General features: G+C 40.6%; 1 protein-coding gene and 1 long non-coding RNA gene across 3 annotated transcripts in view; one reads left to right on the forward strand and one right to left on the reverse strand.

The window, feature by feature from the left end:
* Nucleotides 1-9,856: 9,856 nt before the first annotated feature.
* Nucleotides 9,857-17,810, reverse strand: RBM15 (RNA binding motif protein 15). 2 transcript variants are annotated; one of them, XR_007471367.1, is made up of 2 exons: nt 13,827-17,810; nt 9,857-10,222 (listed from the first exon to the last, which is right to left on the reverse strand). XR_007471367.1 is itself a non-coding variant. In XM_012533901.3 (2 exons), exons 1-2 carry the CDS (start codon nt 17,110-17,112, stop codon nt 10,200-10,202), a joined length of 2,889 nt encoding a protein of 962 aa, XP_012389355.1. In that variant the 5' UTR covers nt 17,113-17,809; the 3' UTR covers nt 9,857-10,199. The 2 variants fall into 2 exon arrangements, 1 of the variants encoding a protein (XP_012389355.1); XM_012533901.3 differs by having other exon boundaries at nt 14,247-17,809.
* Nucleotides 17,811-18,087: 277 nt separating this feature from the next.
* Nucleotides 18,088-26,273, forward strand: part of LOC117202729 (uncharacterized) — a 38,749-nt gene continuing 30,563 nt past the window's right edge. Inside the window, exon 1 of the long non-coding RNA XR_007471420.1 lies at nt 18,088-18,693. This is a non-coding gene — a long non-coding RNA (uncharacterized LOC117202729). The remainder of the gene's footprint in view (nt 18,694-26,273) is intronic.

A 26,273-nucleotide genomic window follows, 5' to 3' on the forward strand; every position in this document is an offset into this window, starting at 1 on the left:
TTTGATTTTAGATGTAATTTTTAAAAATCCAAACCTAGTTCCTCTGAGGACCTCATTATAAAACCAAAGCCCAATACTTATTAAAAGCCTTGAGTGTTTCTCTTAAAACAGAATCAACTTGTATACGGCTTTAAGACATATATACATATATATTTGCCTCATTTGGCTACTCATTCACCACAAATATCTACCTAAATGTCTCACATTTATCACCCATGGTCTTAACATGGGGACACAAATGAAAAATGACAAAAGTCCTTGTAATCACCTTTAAATCGGTCAGTTTAAAATTCATGTTTTAGGGCTTCCCTGGTGGCCCAGTGGTTGAGAGTCCGCCTGCCGATGCAGGGGACACGGGTTCGTGCCCCGGTCCGGGAGGATCCCACGTGCCGCGGAGCGGCTGGGCCCGTGAGCCACAGCCGCTGAGCCTGCACGTCCAGAGCCTGTGCTCCGCAACGGGAGAGGCCACAACAGTGAGAGATCCGCGTACCGCAAAAAATAAATAAATAAATAAATAAAATAAAATTCATGTTTTATTTCTATGAGAGGGAAGCTGGCATTACCTAGGATCACTGAGACAAATAAGACTATCATTTCTTTAAAAAGAAGAACTTACTCTCTGGTACATTCCAACGGAAGCTAACATATCGTAAAAATCTACTTCTATCCAAAATGATGATCAGTAACAACCTAGTGACACTGTTTCAGGCATGCAGAGAATAAGACAGGGTGACCAACTGTCTGGCTTGCCTGGAAATCAGTGAGTTCCTGCGACCTATGACTCTCCGTTTTAAAACCAGGACAAGCTGGCCACCCTTACTAAGGAGTAAAGACATATCTGGATGTCTGGATACTTGACAGCAGGCAGCTAGAGACTAAAGTTTTTTTCTGTCCACATTTACCAACCGTCACAAATTCAATTTATTTTTACATCATTCAAGCTCCAGTGAGCAGATAGAAACAAAGAGGATACACAGTAGCACTTAAGGAAGGGAGGCATACAGTTTTAATGAAAATCCACTTTCAGGCATTAACTGACCAAGGACTTGTGAAGTGAAATTTTTAAAACTGAATTAACTTTCCCTATTGAAAAATTTCCAACTTTCGCTTTTACACTATTTTTACAAAACTAACGATTTGGGCCAAAATAAAGCCAAGATGTCCCACTCTTTGGTTGATGTCAACCAACTTCAACCATTCTCTTAGTAAGGAAAAGAGAAATCTATCCCTTAAGAGCAGTATTTCATGACCAAGGAAATGATAGGTAAGTTTTAAAAAACAAGAGCTAATATTACCTTCCTTCAATATCCCAACTAGTCAAAGTTTAGTATAAATTAATTTACAAACACCAACCTGTAGATCAGAGGAGTTTATCACACTTGATTAAACCATTTCAAGGCTAAATGCCCCAGCTGTGCAGCATAGTCCTCTGAAGCCATAGTAATAAGATAACTCACCAACTGGCAGGTGTCTTAGGTTCTACGATTAATGGGTGTCTGCCTGGATGAGAACACATGTATGTGCCCAACAGATGAGCTCGTCCTGCTTGGCTAAGAGAGGAGAGAAGCTAAAAAACTAGGCAGTTGTACAGTACTTGTTTTATAATGGAAAGAATCAGACTTTGCCCCAGAGAAGAGACTTACAATTCATGCAGACTTTTTAAATGTCCTCTGTACATATTTTATATCACTTACCAGAAAACGACAATAAAGATCTAAGAGGATAAAAACCAATTTTATCACCCCGAAATGAGATATAAGTGAAAGTGAAAATTATCATATTGAGTTCACTGCTTCAAGAAATGTGAAGTCAGAGTCACGAGAAAAATAAATCCATATTTAAACCCTCCTATTACATTTAATGACTTGATGTCAGTTTCCACTCAAGTAAAAATCAGTAGTTCATATTTGCGTTCTAGTACACTAATGTATATATCCTTATGTGAAAACTGATACCATGCCACAGTTAATACGGGTTTATAAATATGGAGTTTAAAAGAAACTTACCCTTTCCCTTTGTGCAGCTCTGACTTCCAACCCAGTTTCTATAGAAACAGAAGGACAAGTGCCAGTGCCAGAAGTCTGCCAATTAGAACTCATCTTTTAGTTGCTGAATAATAAAGCCATATCCCAAAGTCGGCTATAGGTTTTTGATTGTCAGTAGTTCCTAAAAAGAAACCCAGGAGGAAAAAAAGACATTTTAACCAATTACTATACTTAAAAATGTTCCCTCCTTTAAACTTGGCTATTAAAAAAAAATAGAGGAGGTAGATCCAATACCATGTGTTAATTTTTTTTTTAAATTAGGGCTTCAGATATCTCTAAACTTAAGGAGCAGCAAATAGAAGAAAAGGCGTCTCTGAAGGTTCAAAATAACTTTAAACCATTAATATTAAAGAAAAAAACACTCATGTATCACAGAAATAAAGTATTTTCAACCACCAAACCTTAAAGTTCAGATGAATTCATCCTTTTCGTGGAATGAATTTCCAGTAAGATTAATAACACTGCAGAGGGTAAACTTCATAAATGAAATTTGTCAGGAGAAATAAATGATACAGGTTAAGTCTCCACTAAAAAATAAAAAAGCACCTCTCATGTCTCAGGAGAAATCTATAAATCATAAAACCACCCTAGCAAAGTTTTCTAGAGACGCTGACATTGCTGTGCTTAATGAAAAATCCCTCTAAAACACATGCCAATTTAAAAATTAAAAAATGGTGGGATGAGAATAATCTGGCTGCAATTTTTTATTTGATATCAACATGGTTGCTTGGTTAATGTATTTTAGAATTTTTTATCATAAAAACTTATGCATTAAAAATAGCATTTCTGTATCTAAATTGATATCATGCAATTTACAGTATTTTCTGAACATTCACATTGGTCCATTCCCTTCAATATATACAAATCTTAATATTTATTATTTGTCACTGTGAACTTTAACATAATTAGATTCTTGTTGCTATGTGAGGAAAATCAGTTTATTAATGAAGTTATTATCATACAATTAAAAACAAAAGCAATTAGGAACCACTCCTCAGTCCTGTCCATATCCATCCCCTCCATAGAAAGCTCTGAACCTACCTCTACCAAATTTTCTAAATTATGGGGTACCTATCAGTACAGTGTCTCAAATATCCTCATCTGTATCTATAAAAAAATAACATATTCTATCTCACAATGAAAAGAGGGGGCTAGAACAGAATAGGAGGGAGAGAAAAAAATAAAAGTGTAACAAAATAAGCAAGAACCAACCAACTAGGATAGACAACAATAACCCCTCCCCTATCTTGGTGGCAGAGACCCTCTGGTAATTCTCTGGTCACCAGAAGCTCACTACCTATATGAACTCTTGTTCTTACTTTTCTTATTGAAATATTTTTTTTAAATCTTTAAAGTAAATGTCATTGACTAATGCACAAATCTGAGAATCTTATGCATGAGGGATAAGACTCTAATCACCCATTTTTATTACAAAGGACATTTATATATCTGCATCTTAATAAGTACTTCTCAAACCTTCCAGTACAGAGGAATCACCTAGGGATCTGAGTCCATTCAGTGGGTCTGTGTGAGGCCTTGCAATTCTACATTTCTTAACAAGCTTCTAAGTGATGCTATTACAACTGGTCTGAGGGCCACACTTTCAACAGCAGAAATTCTAGAAGACTAAACAATATACATACTCCACTGAACCCAAATTATACTCTGAAAGTTTTTCGCTTTGATGTTCCAACAGTTTTTAAGAGGCTGATTGTGCGTGTGTTGGTCCGTATGTTTAAGATTTGTCTCTAGGGCAGTGGTTCTCAACCCTGGCTACATACTGGAATCACGTGGGCACTTAAAACAACAGTGGGGCCTTGGCAGAGCCCCACTGTACCTAGATCAATTTAAATAATCTACGAGAGACTCCCAGCTATTGGTACTGAAAAGTTCCTCGGGTGATTTTAATGCATAGCCAGGTTTGAGACCTCTGCTACAAAATGCAGAAAAATTCTAAAGAGTGTATTTATTCAAGTGTTTCTCTATAAAAGAATATACACAAACGATATGCTTATCTTGGGAGCAAGGTAAAACTACTGACAGTCAATTTCTATATGCTAAAATACAATTTTATCAAACAACACTTTTCTCAATATGCCTTAAAAATATGTAATAAAAATATATATGTATATGGTGCCTCAAAGTGTTAATTTTACCTGTAATAATATTTCTACCCTGAACATAGATGCAATAACAAGCTTATGCATGACAGCTTTTTATTAAGCCCCTTGCTTGGGTAAAAGGAAAATCTGCTGGTTACGTGAGAAAGGTCAGATACTAATTCACTACTTTAAAACTGTATACACACATGTAACTGGCTTGCATAGGATGACAGCCATTCCACAAAAACCCTCTAAATTGATTTTTAGTATTGAAGTTTGGTTTGACACCACTAGAAAAATTACAAGTTATGAAATACAGAAAACATGGTCAGTGTGTTATAGCAGAAACTATATGTGACTATAGTGTAAACTGTCATGACAGTTTGCTGAAAGCAGAAAGAATGAAAAATGACATGTTGAGAAAATGAGGATGTACAAGGAGGAAGAACTCAGGGTAGTCAACAATTATGAGCCTGAAGAAGAAATAAAATCTCTATTACAGTATTTAAATAAAAGAACACTGCTTATCTCTGAGCAAGAACATATTCACCGTCTTGCAGAGAATTTGAAATGTTCATTTATCTTTGATGTGTAAATGGTTGAAAGATTTCCTGTTTTGAATTACTCATACTGTTTGTCTTCAATTTCTGTAGCTAATTAATTAATTCTTCAAATATCTGGGTACCTATTATATACGAGGCGGTATTCTAGATCTTGGGAATAATTGAAAGAAATCTGAAAGACATTTATTTGTTACTTCCCTGAGACACGTAGTCAAATCTTGATCAAATCACTTCATCCCCCTGCTTAAAACCTCCAATGGCTTTCCATTGCATTCAGCTTTAGAATACAATCTAAACCCTTTGTTCTTGGCAACAAGGCCCTAACTTAGTTTACTACCTACCTCCCTTCTTTCATCAGAATATGAGCTCCATGAGACATAAGGAGCTGTTTTCCTCACCAATATACTCCCAAGACCTAGAATACTACCTGATACATAACAGGTACCTAAATATTTGAAGAATTAAATAATTAGCTACACCAATCAAAGACAAACCAAGTATTGATAATTCAAAATGGGAAATCTTTCAACCATTTACAAGTCAAAGATACACTCAACTTTACCTATAATTCCATTGTATCTCAATCCTATTAGTAACCTAGTTAGGAGGTAGTAGAGAAAAGTTATGGTTCATTGATGGAAAACAACTTACGTTGTGTACACACACACATACTCAATCCTACAATTGCTTTCAATTTCAAGATAGACTACAATCACATTATTTTTTAGATTAACTGAAAACTCAAGGATACTTCAATCAGTTTCTGGCTATGTACCCCTCAGTCAAGTCATAAAACTTTTCTGGTACCCCTTTAGCATTTCATAAACTCAACAGCAACGCTTCTTCACAGACAGTTATAAGGTAAAATTAAATACTAAGCTAGATTGAATTCCTGGGAGATATAATTACATGACTATAAAACAATTACTTAAGTGACAATTTTAAGTAATAAATTCCACGGCATTTGCAGTTTCATTCTGCTTGTCTCTTCAATAGCTCTGAATTTATCTTCTGGAAGCTCCTCTCAGCTTCAGAATCTGAACACTATTCTGGCTCTCCTACCTGAGCCTCTTTTCTAGCACCATCTTCCCTTCCCATGCCTTAAATATGACATTACCCCAAGTTCATAACTTCAACACTCTACTCTCTGTGGGTTAGTGTTGCTCAACCCATGGCCACTGACCACAGACTACATCAGAATTACCCGGAGGGCTTGCAAAAGAACAAAGACTCCTGGGCCATGTTGGCCCTAACAAAGCCCAGAATTTCTGGGGTTGGAGCCAAGGGCCTGTATGTTTCCCAAGAACCTCAAATGCTGATACACTATAGTATGAAATACACTATCCAGACATTTTCTCCAGTTTGCAGCTTTAATCCCATCCCAGCCGCTGGAAAAAAAGTGAGGTATGACAGTACAGTGACCAAGAGCCCTAGCTAGAACAAAAGCCTGGTTAGAACCCTGGCTCTATCACTTACTAGCTGTCAGATTATGGTCTGTGGTGAAAAGTGGATGAGACAATGTTTGTCGAGGACTTGGCAGAATGCTATTTAATAAGTGACTGCTATTAGTATTGTTGCTTTACATCAGCACCCCTCAACTGATTATCCATCCTCACTCCCCACCTGCCTAAAACTGGCTTGCCTTTCAGGACTCCCTATTTTGTTGACCCAACTACATTACCAGTTTTCTAGGCTCAGCCTGCATCTTTTCCATGTATCAACTTCTATTATTATTCATGCTTCTTGGCCTGACATCTCAATCCCAACCTCCCTCCACCATTCTATATCCTTCTCTAACTAACAAATTATTTTGTAAAGCCTTTCTTGACCACCCCAGCTTAAAGTTCATATACTCAATCATATACCCATATGGCCAGTAAAAATTCAATTAATCAAATTTGACCTGTGACATCTCTCATAGTTGTCTTAAACTATGAACTTTTTTCCCCTGATATTTAACTATTTACCTGTTTATATCTAGTTTCTCCAATTAGAGTACAAGTTGCTGACAGGGGAAGACACTATTTGATACTTTGTTCTACATACTCAGCATCTTAGTTCTTAACATACAGCCAGCATTTAATTTATACAGGAACCCTACCTGAATGCTTAATATCACAGCATTTGGGTACAGAAGCATGCTAAGTAATTTTACCTCAAAATCAAAATCTCTTTTTGGTTGCTTCTTAGCAACAATCTTGTCTGAGGTTTGAAGGAATTTTGTTACTCAATAAACTCCTCTGCTTAGAACGTATAACTAGGTTATAATCCAAGTTTTTAAGTAAAAATCCTATTTTAACCAGGAAAGCTTAAAAAGAGCAAACTTGAATGGGAAATGGTGGTGATGGTCAGATAAGCCATAACCATATATCCTATTGCAAAGAAGAAAAATAGATGCTGTACAAGCCATAAGCACTAAATTTATTGCCTCAGATAAACAGCTTGTAAATAATAATGTGCCTTAAGCTACTGAAGTGGCAATTTATAAAATCTAGGTTGTTTTACTAAACTCAGGGTAATCCCCATTTTCAATTTTAATACAACCAGACTTTTCAAAATGAGCACAAGTCAACTCAGGGGTGTTCTTGGAACTATTTCCTTTATAGGAGAACCCTCAATTTAGATCATACAAAAGACACTGGAAAAACCACACATATAATTCCAAAGGGCACTTTCCAATTTATAAAACCAGAACTCTAGATCTAATACTCAACCCAATTAATATTTTTTCTTCATGGTACAGCTGGAAATAAAATGATTTCATGAGTAGTTTCAAAAAACTGTGTATCCTTCCATTTTGCATGACATGGTTTCAGATACAAATAAACAAATGCACTGTCTGCAACATTTTTTCTTCTTCTTGAAAGATGAAGCCTGAGATCTTAGAAAGATACCAAACATGGAGAAATATGTAGAGCGTAACAAAATCTTCCTCAAATTGCCAGTGATTTTAAATATTTTTTTACTAATTGTAAAAACTACTTAACGGGCTTTCAGTAGTCAGAGAAAGAAAACACACTGGAAATTAACATTTCCAACAGGAATAAACTGTTTAAAGAAATGTACATGAGAGATCATTTACCAACTCATGTTTTAAAAACTGTTGAAATGACATACTGAGAACCTAAAAACCATCACACTTCACTTTTCCCCTCTGGAAAGAGATGAAAGATAAAAATCTCATGAAAAAGAAAAATTCTCTTCAAAATATTTGATCCCATTTAAAATAAAGCAAGGAAACCTAAGTTGTATTATACATTCAAGAAGTTGTGCTTGTATTAAGCGGCCAAAGCCTCACACTTGATTAATGTTGGAGGGAGGGGCTGGAAGGGCTCAGAAGGCTGGCAGGGCTAAATGGACAATGAAAATGGTTAAGCGCTAGATCTTCAACACTGCCCATTCACCTCCTAAAGTTCGTTGTAGCTACCTAATTTTATAATTAAATAAATCTCCCTGTGGAAAAAGAAAAAAATTAACTATTTTGGCTAAGTTATCTGTCATTCCCAGTCTGATAATACACTTTTTTGCTATACATACTAAAATATTCTTAACTTGGAGGTTTAGAAATCAGTGTTTGTAATAAGCAACATTTCTACACCAGCTGAGTTCTTCCAGCACCATTAAATCACCACTAAGGGTGAAGGCTATGGCTAAAAGAAAACATCAATTTTTTGTAGATCCAAATCCATAACCAGGATTTTAATACTTTGGCTCTCACATTAAAATAATTTTTTCAAACGTTAAAACAAATTTTAAAACTTAAAACTCAAAATACCAAGTAGAACAAAAGTTCTGGCCTGCAACTTTGTTAATACAACACTTTGGTGAGGGGAGGAAGCTAGTAACAGCAGCAGAGTACCTAAAGACTTCCAATCAGAGAAACATACCCCAAAACATTAAAAGCCCTCACCCTAATAATTATAATGCATTTTGACCTCTAAAAACCCTCTTACCTGTTTACAAGAGTTTATACAGCTGTTTGCCACTGGAACACCACCTTGCAGAGTATAAGCGTGGCATCCTTTGTTGATAATCACCTGTTGCCTAAGTAATCATCATCCCGCATGGAGACAGACAGCACTAGGCCTCTTCCATCCGAGGTTAAAATTCAAAACAAGCCCAACAAGCCTGCATTTCAAGGTGGTCTTCGTCTGCAACTAGTTAAGTTTAAAACTGGCAAACAACAATGGTGTCTGAAGCCAATGGTGCAGCACTGCTGGCTTCCTCTTGAACTCCAGCGTTGTCACTGTGCACCGAAGTCTCCTGCTGCAAACAGGGGAGTTGTTCTCCTGTACTGGAAACAGCTTCCAAAGCTCAGGAGCCCCTGTACAGGATAATGCAGGAACTAAAGGCAAACACTTTTTCCTCCTTAAGGATGCCTCCATTTTTTCCTCACAATCTGTACTACCAACCGAAGTGACTGGGCCTGAGTGTGCGTTCGTACCTATGAAACCGTCACGGTGCATGCACATCCAAGGCATGTGGAACCACAGGTCAAATAAGGCACAGATACCAAGTAACGGTTCTAATTACAAACGCTAGCTCTCAGGAACTCTTCATCCATTCAGAACTAAACCCATCACTGCATAACTCTGGTAAGAAGCCCCTGAAGATGGAGGAGCTCCTCAAATGTGTCAGGAAAGGCTTTATTAACATCATCATTAACATTTAAAAAGCAAGCGGAGCATTTCTCCTTCTTTTGGCAATTTGGTGCAAATGTTAAGAGCAAGATAAAGCAATTTCAAACTTTTCTTCAAATTAAAAATGAAACTAAGGCCAAACGTGATGGGTGAACAAAATAAATCAAAACTTAAATTTCAGCAACTCCGGCTCTTCAAACCAGCAAAGCCCCCGACTCGTGCACTGTGGTGAGGCTTACGGTGCTTGCCCCGGCTTCTTGCGTGCCAGCAAACAGCACCATTTCCTCATCAAGTTGAGGACTGAGAAGCAAACGATCCCCTTCACTGCAAACAAAGGGGGTCACAGTAACACTAGTGATCCTTCAGAATTGACACACTGTGATAGTCAAAATGATGGTCTCCCTGCTTCTTGCTCAAGACATACAAGATCTGAGCAGCAGCAAGTACCCCCTCAGCTGCAAACAAAGGGGTCAAAGGTTTGCCGTCAATTCACTTCCAGGCAGAAAAACATTTTCCTCAAAAGAAACAATTTATTTAGAATAAAACAAAAGCAGCTCAACTGTGAGCGCACGTTTGAGTGACAGCTACTTTTAAGCTGTGTGAGCCATAAAAAGGGTTTTTCTTTTCCAGAAATCTTGTGTACACAGCACAAAGCAAGGTCATTTTTTTTCCACTTAAAACACCGGCATTGGCATCACAATAGCAGATACACAACTTTAAGCTGCCATTTTAGTAAAATGCACAAATACTAAACAGATTAGCTTTCTTCCATCAAGAGGCCCATGTAAACTCCACATAAGCCACAACTTCTCTTCAAAAAGGTCCATTAGAGCTTTGAATTCCGTATCTTCATCCGTTGTTCACCAGTTTTGCTTGCGAGGGGGGGGAGGGGAAAAAGGTTATTCAGTACAAACGTTTACAATATTAAAAATATATATATTTCCCCTATGCCATTATAGCTAAACATAACATTAACAAGACCTTCCTGGATAGTCCACCTAGACTTCAAAAAGCACCAATAATACCCACTGGCACAAACCTTGAAATGAATTTACTGTATGAATAGACAACAAGTAGAACAATAGGGTGGATTTTTTTTTAAAGACTGCAATTAATTGAGGATTATAGGACTGAAAATATCCTTGGTACTCATGTAACTGAGTAAAACATATCAGAAAAAAGCAAGTTTACAATCAATTTATAATCAATATATTCTAAATATAACTTAAAAAATGAAACTATAAAAAGGTGGAGTTTAGTCAAACTTTTACCCCCTCTATTTTCATTCTGTAATTTATATGGAGCAATACAGACCTACTCCATTACTGTACAAAGGGGTCAAGATACAAAGCCTTTTAAAAATCCACCTTCATCTGTGTTAGCAAAGACAGCAGCTGTTATTTTCTTTTAAGAAAACCCTCATACAAACAATCGCTAAACAGCCAAAGAACACTGTAGGACTTTTACTTTCCAACTCTGTTTACATCATACATGTAAAACTCTTCATTAAGCTAGACAGTTCACCGTGGTTACCTGAAATCATTTTCTCCCTTTAGGCACATCACTAAAACCAGAATGTTAAGAGGGTCAGCTCCATTTCTCTTCTTGTTCTCATACCTAACTCCTATCTCCAAACCAAACACTGTGGCAGAGACAGAAAAAAAATGTCCAGAAATTCTCTCCAAAAATTTTTTCACAAAAAAGGTCATTAAGGCCCTCTTCTCAACAAGATTTCCTAGTTCTGTTACCACAGTTTTTGGTGAGTGGGTCCTATAGGGAACCAAACTGCAGTTCAAGCTGTATCTGCAAATGAGCAATTTCACTGTCTGAAGAAAGTGGATTTAAAATCAAAAAGACAAAAAACAACACAAAAATTGTCAGTGAAAACCTGCTCATAAAATAGTTTTTAAATAAACCTAAACAAGTGTTTGACTCAGAAAGCAACACCCAACTTACTTTTACTATTGTACCTCAAATGATCTGAGTTAAGAAGGTCCAGAGTATATATATTACCTTCAAAATGTGACAAGAGCTTATACCAGCCAGAGGATGGACATTTTAAGATATAATCCTTAAAGGGAAAACTCTATCTACTCTCAGGTGAGAGTCAAAATATACATCTTAAACCAGGAATTTAAATTTTTTGCGTGGAAAACTCTTTATAGGGATACCAGTTATAACCAACAAAATAATATAAAAAAATTGGCTAGGAGCTGAATGATTAATTTTTCATAAACTTTGAAGTTGTGATTAAAAATCTAAATTAGCTTGATGGTTTGTTTTTTTTACCAGTAATACTTAATAAGTCATTTAATGATATCCTGAAGAAATTCTTTCCATTCATTTGAACTGAGTTCCAAAAAAATCAATTAAACAAATACATTTTTTTTAAGTAAAAGAAACAATTGGTTGTCACAAAGAACATCCAATGTTGAGATTATGAAATTCTGGCTAATGAGAATTAGAACCAGATAGTTTTAGACATTTGTTTTCATTACACTCTGAAGTTTTAAGTAGTTTACCAATATTATGAACCTGCACAACAGAACGAGCAACACAAATTAAGAGATTCATCTGAATGATGGCACTCTGCAGGTACACACTAAACTAAACATAGTTATAATACATACATTTAGAAATGGTATCAAGCCATTGTTTCAAAAACATTGAAGCACAAACTGCCCATATCTAACAAAAGCCACAATGTCAGATTAAGGTTCAAACAAACATGGAGCAAAACCCACAGTACTCTGCTCTTCGGTAAGCTGTCACATCAACTTAAAAAAAAAACAAAAACCACACACACTTTGGATTAGAGTAAAATTAGATGTCATGGACTTCACTCCCTAAAAGAGTAAAATTATTTGTCCAGCCATCTTATCAAAAGATATTCAAAAGTTAATGGTTAGTGAGATTATTTAAACTGGAAAAAATGTATCTAGCCACAAATTGTACTTTGACCCCACTTATGCACAGACTGCACACTTGCATAAGTTTCTGAACAGGTGTCTACTCCACATTAGCATGTCAAGCAAAGCCTTTTAAAAGCAAAAAGGACCAAAAGTCTTAATTGTAGGATTTCAGGTATTTTCCCTACAGGCACACCAAGGACCTTTGTGCTCAGAGCCTAGTATCTTCCTTCTCTCAAAATGGCTAGTTTTTCCAGTTTAAAAACAAAAAATACAAAAACTTCCAAACTTAAAAAGAAAATTTACAAATGCATAGTGAAAACCAAAAAGGATGACACAGAGTGATGAGGCTTTCATGCTGACATGCATTAGACACCTGTCATAACGGACAATTAAAAATTACATGACGTTTCCCTGGGTTATTATTGGTGCTATTTCAAAACTATCAGCTTTGATAACAGAAAGAAAACAGTTGGGTTCTGCCAGGCTTTCAAGAAGTCACTTACACAGACTAGAAACACGACCATGATCCAAAGGTCCTCAAGTTTCTAATCATAATTAAATATCAAAGGCCTTAGCTAAAGTCCTCAACATTTAAATCACAGGGGAAAATATACCTACAAATGACCTGAGAAACTAGGGGTGGGGGTGATGGGGGTAGATGAAAAAAAAAGACAAACAAGGAAAACACCCATTACTGTTAAGCAGCAAAAACCCTTGTTAAGAACCAGAAGTTGATATAATCTTCAGTTTTGGAAAAAAACTGTCAGGATGGGCTAAATTATTTTGTATTCATTCCAGGTGTCTGAGAAAATAAACCACTAAAAAAGAGTTTTCCTAAACTGACATTTCAATTTTCTGTGGTTGGACACCAGTGAAAATATAAACACAAAATTTCAAAGATATTCAAAGTATTTTCAATAATGTAATGTCATTGCTAGCGTTTAAATATGAAAATAAAAATACAAGCAAAATTTGGAGAGTATGTCAAAGGCATTTCACGATGACATATGGCTGATTAATGCCCACTGAAACAAAAGATGACTTATGAGCCTGCAGACAACTCTTCTTTCTATTATTGAAATCAGAAATTTGAATGGATACAAAAATAAAAACTCATCTCTGATGAAAAACACAAGTTTTGAAATATGCACAATTAAATTAGAACTGTACCTGCTACATCTCTCTGAAAAAGTCAGTGAAACCACCACCACACACCAACAACTGACCAAAGAATTCTGATTTTAAAAGCACCTACTCACTTCCTGCATACTAGTGTAAGCATAAGACATATGTGGTTTGTAACATACTCCTCAATTTTTACTGAACAGTTACTGCTACAAACCAAAAGTGCATATACAGGATACAGAACTCAACAGCCAATGATAAAAATGTGTATGTTAAAGCAAACTCTCTGGGAATAAACCACGTATTTTAAGAGAAATACTCAAATACCTGAATAAAATAATCACAATGCTATATGATTTACCAGCTTATACTAATGAGATTCCTGATCAAATTTCAGCCACACAAACATTTCTGGTACAGGAATTATTTACCTACATACCAATCAAGCCATTTTCAGGTGTATATTATCATCTTTATATAGTCAGTGGGCTCTTTGTTTTCCAAATTGACTTTTCAAATTTCTGGTTTTGTAACTTGGAGGATTTTTTTAAGCTTAAGCTTAAAAAAGAAAAAACTGCAGAAAAAGAGGAAAAAAGTTACTCATAAGAGTGGGAACTCCTAATTAAAGTAAATCCATTTGCCTGCTACCTTTAGGGCATCCCTTTCACTTAAAATAATAGCTAAACTCTCCTGACTTCTATTTTAAAGAGGTTTATAAAAATATAAAAAAGAAGAAAGCTACAACTAAACAACTAATTAAAAAGAAAATTTCATCCAATGCTGTATCCCATCACACATCACAAAACAGGAACCATGTCAAAGTACTAAATACAAGTTACATATGGACTTTAAGACGCACCACGGACAATGATCATGACCAGGTAATCTTCTTCAGATTTGGCCAGTGCCTTGGCAGGGGAATCCAGGAACTGCTGGGAGAACTCACAGGGTGGGAAGGCATGAAGGACTCCGGTGTTTTCCTTGTCTTTGTTGCCCCCCACAGGGAGGCTGATCACCCCGGCGGCCTGCTTTTGCTTTAAATAGGACACGAGGTTCCTAAGTGGCCTCTGAGTAGAGGTGGCAGTGTCTGAGGTGGCCGAAGAAGAGGAGGACCTGCTATCAGAACTTCCAGGCACAGCCAGAAGAATAGCATAACCATTGGGCCCTGCCACTTTGATGCGTCGAGTTACTTCATCCAACTTGGGCTGGTCCAAACGAAGACGCTGAGTGATTTTGAGCTGGGCCACTTTGCCTCCAGTTGAGCCCTCCACAAGAAGACTACTAGCCACCTGGAGGTCACCCTGCAACAGATGCATGTTGGAAGGAAAGTTGCTGTTCTTCAACAGAAGCATGCCCTGCCAGGCCAAACAGAGTTTGGGAGAGGCTGCTGCTGCAGGGGCTGTCCCACCATCCTGTTTCTGGGAAGGGGACTTCAGCTTCGATGAAGCAGTGCTGGTGCTGGGTGCACTCCCATCAGACCGGTCTTCTTTTTTCAGAGGGCTTTTTCCCTCAGTGGAAGCAGCTGTCCGGTGCTTCCTATCCCGTTCAGCTGATGCAGAGTTTTTACGGTCTCGCTTGTCACCCTGGCTCTTCTCCAAACTACCTCGCCGGTCTCTGATTGGAGAGGGCCTTTCCAAGAGAAGACGGGAAGATCGATCATTGTCACTGTTGTAGCGATCCCGGCTACTGCTCAATTCTGGACTGCGGTCAGGAGAAGGTGCACAATGACGTTTTCGTGGACGGTCACTCTCCGGGGACCTATCCAGATGCCGTCCCCCGCTCTCCTCAGGCAGCCTTCGCTTCCTAGGTTGGTCTCTGCTGCTGGGCAGATCTCGATCACCTCTGTCCCGGTCCAAGGACCAGCCATCCCGCCTGCGATCCAAGCTATCCAGTGGCTCATAAGCAGGCACAGCAGTAGCTGCAGTCCGAGTGCTGCGTTCACGAACTGGGGGCGGCGGTGGCACCCAATCGGAGTCAGGATAAAGGTCCCTATCACGATCTCTGTATAGTAACGGTGGTGTCCTGTCCCGAGCACCCCTCAAAGGGTCAGGTGCCCGGTGTCCAAAAGCATCTGTCACCAGTTCATAATGAGTTAAGGGCAGAGGCTGCAGATATTGCTGCTGGTAACGATGTTCTGTGTCTGCAAAGTCTACTCTAAGGCGACGATCTGGGCCACCAAGTGGGAAGCCCCGCATATGGGTCCAGGCAGCATGAGCTGCATCCAGGCTTTCGTACTGGATATACGCCCAACTATCACCTTTGCGGTAGTCAATGGTGCGTATGGTGCCAAATCGGTCAAACTCCCGTGCCAGGGCAGCAAGAGGCACCCAAGGACCCAGGCCACCTACCCAGAGGCGGGTGGTGGGTGTAGCTTTGCCATAACCAATTTTTATAGGATTCCGAATTATAATTTTGCCAGACATTGCTAGTTTGGCCCGGTGAGACATGTCTAGGTTCTCAAATTTGAGAAAACCATAGGTACTGGTCTGGCCCCGAGAAGGCCTCTTGATATCTACTTCTGTGATGACTCCGAAACGATCAAAAGCCCTTCTTAGATCACTCTCTGTCACAGTGATGTCTAGGTTGCCCAAGAAAAGCGTCCGGTTAGCGCGCTGATCATCCTCGGGTGAGATCTCATCCACTTCTCTGAAAGGAGCAGCACCTGCTCCAGCTCCCACCCTTGGCTCCAGACTGTAGGCTGGGCGTACTCTCTCATAGAACGAGTAGTCTCGCTCCCTCTCCAGGTCTCGGGGCAATGGTGGCGGAGGTGGAGGGGGCAGGCGGCCAAGAGCCAACTGCTGCAACCGGTAGTCTCTGTATCCCAAGGCTGCACCACCAGGGGAAAGTGATCTCTGGCCTCCACCACCTCCTCCAGGGGGGTGCCGGTGACCACCTACAGAGGACCCGACAACACTGGCTGACGGAGGATAAGAATCTTTGTCTAAAGGGGAGCGGCTGCGGCGCCGGCTCACATACACAGCTTCTATCTTCAGGGGCCGGTCATAGAGCACTAGACGGCCTCTGGCATGCTTGGCCGCCCGCGCGTCCTCTGGCCGCCGGAAGTTCACAAAGGCTACTCGCTCATCCCCGCTGCCAGAACCCGAGAGATGACTGATTTTGACACTTACATCACCGAAGCGTTTGAACTCGTGAAACAGTCCGTCCTCCACCGCTTCGTCACTCAGCTGAGACCCCAACTCGCTTATCTTCAATGTCTTGTATTCCCCGCCGTCCCCGCCGCCAGGAGCTGAAGAGGCGGCCCCAGAGGAACGTGACTCCCCGCCTCCACCCCGGGAGCTGCTGCGCGACTCGCCCCCGCCCGAGGAATTTTTGGTGCTTGGGGAGCTGTAACTATGCAAGCGGCTACTGGAGCTGCCCCCACCGGTGTCGTACTCGCGGCTACCACCTCGGCTGCTAGACTTGTCCAGATGAAGGCTGCGCCGCGACCCGCCGCCGCCGTCGGTCTTTCCACTGCTGCTCCCATTGCTGCCACCAGAGCCCCCTAACTTCTTGCTCCGCTCCCCGCGGGGAGTCGAGTCCTCACCACCACGGGAGCGTTTCGGCTTGACTGGGGAGCGCTCTTTTCCCTTCATTGTAGCGGGTCGTCGGAGGTCTTCTCCGCGAAACTGACTAACCCGCCGCCCCGCGCTCGTTTCACACAGCGGAACCGCACGCCGCCATCTTGGACTCCGCCGCGGCAGAGGTTCCCGCCCCGCAGTCTTCATTGGTCAATTAGCTCCTCTCTTCTACAGTCTCATTGGGAAAACCATTTGTCTGTCTTTACATCTCCCCGCGCTCCGGGAAGGCGCCCGCCCGACCACTGTTATTGGGTTCCCAACGCCCTAGTCAGAGTACCTCATTGGTTCTAGTCGTTGTCCGTCTTAACGGTTCCTCGCGCCAGACTGTAGCTCCGCCCCTCGCACTCTATGGTCACCTGACCCGAAGTCTGGAGGCGTTGATTGGACAAAAAGTCTGCCCTGTAACGGTACTTCTTGCGCGGTGAAAGCGGTGATCCCACCTCCTCATCCCTTTCATTGGTTTACGACCCTGTCCTTTAGCCTACTATTTGGGAAGTCGGGCCATATGTTCTAGCATTTTTTTCTGAGAGGCCGGGTCACTGCGATCTCGCGAGAGAGACAGAGTGTGAGACAGAGAGAGAGAGAAAAAGAGAGGGGGAGGGTTCCCTCCTTCTACCCCCTTCTTCCAACTCCTCCGGCGGCTGAAAGAAGTTTAAATCTGATTGGACGTTGACGAGGAAATTGATAGGCCGAAATAACTGTCCATCACTCGCTTAAAGGGGTAGGCCCCTACACTGAGGAGGCTGCCTGAAGGTGAAAGAGTAGAATACGCGCTTGCTCTGCGACGTCAGTTAGACGTCGCGAGACGGTGACCATAAACCAGATCCGCCTCCCCACGCTTTCTGCGTTCTCTTCTCCAACATTTGTTCGGTCCCGCTGCGTACTTGGTTGTGCTTTGGTCCTCGGGCCTCAGAACTTCTGGGCTTCCTACTTCCTACCTGTGTGGGACAAGGGTCTGGGCAGGCTCTCCGGCTGTCGGGACCCACGAACCCTTCAGGAAGCCGTCGCGGGGCGCCCACCGGACACCATCTTAGCCCCTCTGGCCTCTGCGGGAACAGCGTGAAAAAGCCCCACCCCCCCATGCGCCAGAAAGCGCTCTGGGGCCCGCGGGGCAGGTGGGCGGGGCCGGGAGTTCACAGTTCACAAAGCGCCGGCTCACACTAACGTCAGGGGCGGGGCGGAGGCAGTTTTGGGCTCTTGGGGACCCGCAGCCAGGACGCAGCGGAGCTGGGGCGCAGCCCTGGCTCGGGAGCCGGCCTTCCTCTGCGTGTTCCGTTTTCGCCTGAGTGCCCCCGGGCAACCCAGGAGAGTCACTGATGCTTCCAGTTTCGCCGCCCGCGGGCGGGGTGGGGACTGTCAGGCCAGGGCGGAGGGGTCAGGGCTTCCTGTTTTGTGTTGCAAATTTACGTGGATTTGGGGTTTTGTAGTTCCGTAATAGAGCTGCGTTTGTTTTTCATATGTAGTATCCCTCCCTGTTGAATAATCGAGTGCAATTTACGCTCCATGCAGATGTGTCGCGTTTTTTTCTGTGGCTTCTTGTACGTCACCCCACCCCTGGTTAGTCTATACTAGAACCCAGTAGAACAGCCACTTTTCTGTCTGTAAACCCATCTCTTTTAGTTCTTTCAATCGTTAACCGCTTTAAAACCCAACTTTCTTTCCACAGATCTTCATCGTGTCAGACGATAAAGCACTTGCGCGAGGTGCCGGAGACCAAGATGATAACAGGTACAGCCTCTGTCCGGCTGCCCACCGTCTGGTGAAGGGAGGTAGTGCTGAGTTCATCACAGGGGTTAGCTTTCTGCAGTCCTCCCCGATATCCTCCGGGCAGAGGTTAAGAGGATTCTTGTATTGATCCTCTCAACCACACCTCTCAAGATCCTATCTGTAAGGAGAGAATGTGAGATGTTTTTTAAAGGCATTTTTCAAGGTAACAGGGTCCCCCAAACTGAAACCTAAACTTGAAACTTTTAAGATTAGGGACTGCAACCTGTTTACCCCAGCCTTAGCCATCCTTCTTTTTATTAAGTAATCTTGAGGAAGGTGAAGATATGAGCCTTTTGTCTCTCGATTACATCAAAACACTTGAAAGAAGCCCAGTATGTAAAAGCATATCTATGATATTGTATTGTGTAGACATAGTCATTGTATTAAAACCAGGTAGTGAAATAACTTCATGAGACATAGTACGATGTGTATAATATGCTACCATTTGTGGTTTTAAAAAATGATATACCTGTATATGTGTTTGTACATTTTTTAATATATATTCATAGAAACTTAATTGAGAATACTTAGAAGTTGTTACTGAGATCATGCTAAGGAGGGGCTAGGTGGAAAAAGACAAGTTTTCATTCTATACCTTTATGCATTATTAAAAGAAAACTTTTGTTTACCATGTGCATGCTATTGCTGTTTCATTGTTTTCAAAATAGCAATTATTTTTAGCTTTCCTTAAAAAACTTCTTATGGAAAAACTAAAAAATATACAAAAGTAGAATGCTATAAAGAGTTCTCTTGTGCCCAACACCCAATTTCAACAGTTTTCAAATCATGTCAACCTTGTTTCATCTACACTGTCCTCTTGCTCTTCCCCCTCTTCATTATTTTGTTCCAGGCTTATCTGCCCCTGACATGGAATCAGCCATTTCTCCTAGGGGTTCTGGTTCCTTTTAGTGGGAAATGATACTTACAGACAGAAATCTGGATGCTAGGGAATTTAAAAAAACACATTATTCAAAAGAAAAAGCTTTGCATAGTTAGGGGGTTTCAGTTTTCATCTGTTTCAAGGTTATAGTAACACAACACAAAGTTGAAGTTAAGCCATTATCTGATTACTTTAATCAGTGTTATAGCCAATCCAAATAAATCAGGTTCCATCCAAGGTGACTATTTTTGGCCTAAATTGACCTGCTTAGATGACTCACTGATTAAAAAAAAAAAAAAAAAAAGGACCAAATAAGTATAGTTTCCCAAATCTCATCATAGGGACTGAGGGAGCACAAGAATTGAGGGAGAGAAGTCAGAGAGCAATACCAGTATGTGTGGCAGTGCCTGAGGCTCTGCTAGGCTTAGTGGCTTGCCATTTGAAATACTAGGGAACTTGATGGAAGATACTGCCCACATGTGGCTGCAGTAGGAAGGTTTATCTAAGGGGTGGGGAGCTGACAGCCTGTCTTGTATCAAGAGGACTGGTAAGTTTAATGGGTAGACAGAAAAGGACTGGATTCCATTATCAATAACAGCCAAAATATAGCCTGTCGGGGTGTGTGTGTGTGTGTGTGTGTGTGTGTGTGTGTGTGTGTGTGTGTGTGTGTGTGTGTGTGTGTGTGTGTGTCGGTCGGTAGGACAGAACTGAATAATGACATGATATGTTGATCCAAGATGTATTTAAAATAAGTGATTTATTTTGTTTTCATTTTCTCTGTGTTTTTTAAAGTATGAAGTGGCTTAGTGAGGTTATATCAACCTATGTTCACACATGCACTTTAGAGAGAGCTGAGAGAGGATAAAAGTGACCCATGGTTTAGAGGGCCAAGACTTTAAACACTTTTTCTTGTGTTGGTGAGCGAGTTGTTGAGGTCCAGTCCAGGCTTTCATCTGGTCTCCTTGTGATCTATGGCCAGATTTGTGAGGATAACTGACTGTGAGAAGGATCTTTCAGCGGTCATGAAAACAGAGTTAAGCTACCAAGCTATCATAGCAGCATGTTGATCTCTCCTTTTAGTGCCTTGTCGAAAACGAAGAAATAGTGTTGAGGAAAAGCTGCCATTGCCCATTGTGGTGTCAGTGTTGGCCCCTTGGAGCTGTACAACTCAAAGGCCCTAGAGGACGCACCCAGCAGGAGATTGGCCACAACTAGCTGTCTAAATGCAGTGCTTTCTCCATCTCCTTTAAAATCAGTTTTAGATTAAAAAGGAAAGCAAAATAAAAGTTATGTGCATGGAAGAAAGCTGTGCAATTAAAAGGTATCAATATGTTTTCAATCAAATGTGTTCTTTCCACCCTCTTCCTTCCTAGGTTTTACTGTTTGTGTATCCTCAGTACATACAGAGACAGTTATGACTGCAATATGAAATTTATCTTGGGAGCCGAGAGCCCTTTGATTTCCCTGACAGATACAAAAAGGCCTGAAGCTGGGAATTTTAAAAAAAAATTTTCCCACTCACAGTAGTGGATTAAAATTTTCTGCTTCATTTTCTTTCATAAAGTGAGTGGTTTCCTAACAGTAAGGTTTGTTTTGTTTGCTCTGCAGAAAAAGTGTGTATTTTACCCATAGACATATATGAAATCCCTAAAATAGCGAACAATCATTTGGGACACAGTTTGCATTATAAAGTCACTTATTTGTGGTTTGTAGAATTTTTAAAAACAGCTTTATTAAGATATAATTTACATACCATAAAATTCACCCATTTAAAGCATACAGTTCAGTGGTGTTTAGTATACTTAAAAAGCTGTGCATGTGGTTCATCCTTTAACATTGTTACAGAAAGCCTCTGTTATAATTTCTCCTACATGACTAAGCCCTAATACAATTATCTCTTTCATTTATTTAGACATAGGGCAGTGTCTAAGAGCATGAACTCTGGAAACAGCCAGCCTAGATTAAATCCTAGCTCTGCTGTGGGTCTCAAGAGTTACTGTTAATCTCTCTGGGCCTTTATTTTCTCATCTGTAAAATGGGAATAATCATAGAACCTCTTTACTGGGAAGATTAAATGGGTTAAAACACACTGTTGACCCTCAGTATCCACAGGTTCTGCATCCTTGGATCCAACCAACCGTGGGTCACCTGACTGTATTAAGAGCTTAGAAGATGTCTAGTGGTGGTGCAGTGTATAAGACTCCACACTCCCAAAGCAGGGGCCCAGGTTTGATCCCTAGTCAGGGAACTAGATCCCACACGCGTGCAGCAGCTAAGGAGCCTGCCTGCCACAAGTAAGACTCAGTGCAACCAAATAAATAAAGAAATATTTTTAAAAAATTATTACTCTAAAAAAAAAAAAAGAACAGTGCCCAGTACACAGTAAGCATGTATTGCTATTGCTAGTATCTTTTCTTTCTGAACTTGAGTACACAGAATTGGATTAATCATAATCCTTAGTTCATGACACATAATCATCAATGGTCCGTCCATGGGCCTTTAAACTTTTCATTTACTTATCAAGAACATAGTGAATACCCATGAACCTATCATTCAATGCAAGAAAAAGACAGTTACCAATAATTTATACCTACATAAATGTTTCTTCCTTACCCACTGCCTACCCTCATAGATGGCTACTATCCTGAATCTGGTATTTAGAAATCCCTTGTTTTGTTTTAAGAACTTAAAAAATTTTTAATGGAATTTAAAGTTTTTTAAAGAAATTTTAAAATCCCTGTCATGAGGTTTGGGGAAAAAATATATATATATGAATTCTTTAAAATTCCTTAATATATATGTATGTGTGTATGCATGGGTGCTCATGCACATGCACACACATCACCTTAAAAATATGTTATTTTCGTTTTGCTTATTTTGTAACTTTATACTAATTTGTATTTGTAGTCTTCCTGAGACTTGCATTTTTCATTCATAATGTTACTATGACTCTTCCATATTATCAGAAAACTTTCAAGGAATGGATCATTTCCTTCTATTTTGATGCCCTGCAATTCTTACGCTACCACACAATCTAATATGGCTTTTCAAATTCCAGTCATCAAATAACCATTCCAGTCACCCAAAAGGGCAGATGATGGGAGGAACAACAGCATGTCCTCCTCCTCTTAAGACACTACCTGGAAGTAACACAATAAAATTCTATCTCACTCGCCAGAAGGTAGACCTCTGGCCACACTTAGCAAGGAAAGCCGGGAAGTATATTCTGTATCTACTTTAGCCCAGCTAAAAATCAGGGGTCTTATTTCTAAGGAAAAGGGGGAGAACAGGCATTGGGGTCACCAACGGTCTCTTCCACAACTACCTACTGGGTAAATTACATGACACAATGCATGGAAAGCTCAAGGTACTTAGCAAGGTTCAATTAAAACTGTCATTTCATGATTTCACTTACATTATCCAATTTGATCTTCATAGCAATCATATGAGTTAGGGAAAATATGATTATCTTAATTGCAGATTGGGAAACTGGTTCAAGAGGCTAAATACAGTTGTTGCTGGTGGTGGTACTTTTTGTTTGTTTTGTTTTAAAGAAAGTCCAAGGGAAAGGAGCAGTAGTAGCCCAATTCTGGAGTCCTGGCTTCTCTCGACAAAATCTACCTTCCACAAAGTCCTGTAATTCTATGTTCTGTGACTTTCTGAATCTGGCACATAAGTCTGCAAGGTGGGGGACAGAACTTAAGTCCACTAACTAAGTCCCACTGCGGGACGCTTTCCACTGTACCCCATATGAACCAGGTTCTTGAAAATGACATGCATCGTTCTCCAGCAGCAGCCTCTCCTTCCCACAGGTTGAAATTTGAACAAGTACATCAGATTACATAATTCACGAATAGATAATAAAAATAGAAGCCAGACTTTACTGAGCGCGTACTACATACCAGGCATTCGGCAAAAACTTTCCTTGCATTGGCTTGCTTCACCCTCACAACAACCCAAGGAGATAGGCAGGCTTATAATCCCTCCCTTTTTTTTTATCGGGTAAGGAAACTGAGGCTTAGAGATCCAATATATTTTACAAATATTTAAGAAGAATAAAATGTGTAGGTTTGGGCTTCCCTGGTGGCGCAGTGGTTGAGAGTCCGCCTGCCGATGCAGGGGACACGGGTTCGTGCCCCGGTCTGGGAAGATCCCACATGCCGTGGAGCGGCTGGGCCCGTGAGCCATGGCCACTGAGCCTGCGTGTCCAGAGCCTGTGCTCCGCAGCGGGAGAGGCCACAAGAGTGAGAGGCCCACGTACCGCAAAAAAAAAAAAAAAAAAATGTGTAGGTTTGGTTTTTTTCCCAGTCTGTGAAAGCATTTGATTTGAAGTCATCCCTACATATTAGGGGTGACACTAGAAGGCTGATTGCCTCCCCAATATCCATTCTCCCCTTCTATGTTGTGAACAGATACAATACTTTGACAGGGAAAATTGTAACAAAAAATTTTACAACAAATGACATAGACAATTCCTTAGCTCACTAACATAGTGGGAAAATATATAGTAACTGTGTTAGTATCTGCCTACTTTAAGAATGGTGTTTTAACCTCAGCAGTTTATAGCAACTGGAAGAGAGTATTTCATTTGATTGTAGTCAATTTAGAGGCAAAAATTAGCTGACTTGCAAAGGAGATGGGAACTCACAGACTCTCATTTATTGGACAAAACTTCTAAAGTCAGAGGCAATCAAAGCTTTATTTGCTGCTCCTTATTGGGTATTAGGCAAAATCCTCTTGCTGCTTCCATGTCGGGTGGAGATTCCAATTTAAGGAGTTCTGGATGGTGTGTTGTATGTAGTCTTCCTGTATCTTTCATGTCGAATTCCATCCACTTATAAACACTGGTGAGGTTATAAAGTTAATAGAATATGACAAAAAGTTATAGATTCTATATTTTCTGGTGTGTTTAGTACCTAAAATTTCTCACACAAATGCAGTTAAGTTCTGAGATCTCACAAGCTATCTCTGTGAGCCCACTATTAGCAAGAAGAAACCAACTTTGGGGAAACCCAGCCCCTCAACACAACTGTAAATAACCTAGTAGAAGAAATGGATTTCTGCAAATGTTTGCATATGTTTGTCCATGACCATAGACAGTATTTCCATGACATTCTAAAAATTATGAGCTCCTTTAACTAATCAATCAATTAATCAATCTTTTTAAAAGCATGTTCTATGTGCCCAGCATAGTGAAAATACAGGGAGAAATTGTATGACATGATCCCTACCCAGAATTTCCTTGGATGAGGATAAAAATCAGGTACACTTAGGGCTTCCCTGGTGGCGCAGTGGTTGAGAGTCCGCCTGCCGATGCAGGGGACACGGGTTTGTGCCCCGGTCCGGGAGGATCCCACATGCCGCGGAGCGGCTAGGCCCGTGAGCCACGACCGCTGAGCCTGCGCGTCCGGAGCCTGTGCTCCGCAACGGGAGAGGCCACAACAGTGAGAGGCCCGCGTACCGCCAAAAAAAAAAAAAAAAAAAAAAAAAAAAATCAGGTACACTTAAAATTAGTCACTGAATTATTAAAATATAAAAAATTTAAAGTTAAGTATAAAAGTTTAGTTATAAGAGAACTCAGTGTGGGCTGGAGTAGTCAGGGGAATTATACGTGTTCATTGTAAAATTCCAGACAACATAGAATGCACAGGGTAGAATCATATGTTCCAAGCAAAGTTTCATAAGGGTGTGACCCTAAATTTCCTTACTGTGAACATGTCACTTAAACTCTGTAAATTGAAGCTATTGTGAGGAAATGAGAGAGTATGTAAAATATGAGAATGAGAGCAATTATTATGGGTGAGTTATGAGATAGTGTTTAAGCTCTAAAGACCCCAGAGGCTTGGGGACAGGATGAGACAGCTTATAGCTACTGTAATTGGGGATAGAATGAATGGACACCTGTTTGAGGTGTTTTCAAATATGTAGAAGAAATTCTTTTTTTTTTTTTTTAGAAGAAATTCTTGCATACAGTTGAGGGTGAAGATGATCTCTGTGACACCTCCCAGCTTTGAAATTCCCAGATGCCTGGAAACAAACCTATAGTCCCATAGGGTAAAAGCAGACCCCAAAGAACATGGTTACAGGCAGGGGCTCTCTTTGGATCCTAATGACAGGTGCTCCAGAGAGCATCTCTAATCTGAGGACAAAAGCTTCTATACAATGATTTGCTTGAATGAATTGAGGTAAGAGCAGACCACCCCTTTCTACACCCCCAATCCCTCAGGTGCAGAGAGAAGATTTCTGGTGAAGTGGATGGTACCTGTGTATTATTACAAACCCAGCTCTGTGTGGGTTCAGCTGCTTTGTAGAAGAGGGACTTGATCTAGACCAATGAGGATGAATTCTTGTCATCATCTCTTCCACCACCATCACCAAATAGCCATCATCCTAGACCACTTCAATAGCCTTTCAAACAGTCCACCTAGATCCACCCTGGCCCGCCTCCAATCAGTTGTCCACTCAGCAGCTTGAATGATCTTTCCAAAACACAAATCGATGGTTTCCATTGCTCCTCAAATAAAGACTAGAATTCCTAACATGGCCTATAATGTCCTATATGGTTTGGCCCTTTATACCATTCTAGCCTCATCTTGCTCCCCATCCCCCATTGGCCTTCTTTCTGTCCCACACACTCACGGAACTCCCTCCCATCCCAGAG

Source organism: Orcinus orca, chromosome 1, assembly GCF_937001465.1.
Source record: "Orcinus orca chromosome 1, mOrcOrc1.1, whole genome shotgun sequence".
Lineage (NCBI taxonomy): Eukaryota > Metazoa > Chordata > Mammalia > Artiodactyla > Delphinidae > Orcinus > Orcinus orca.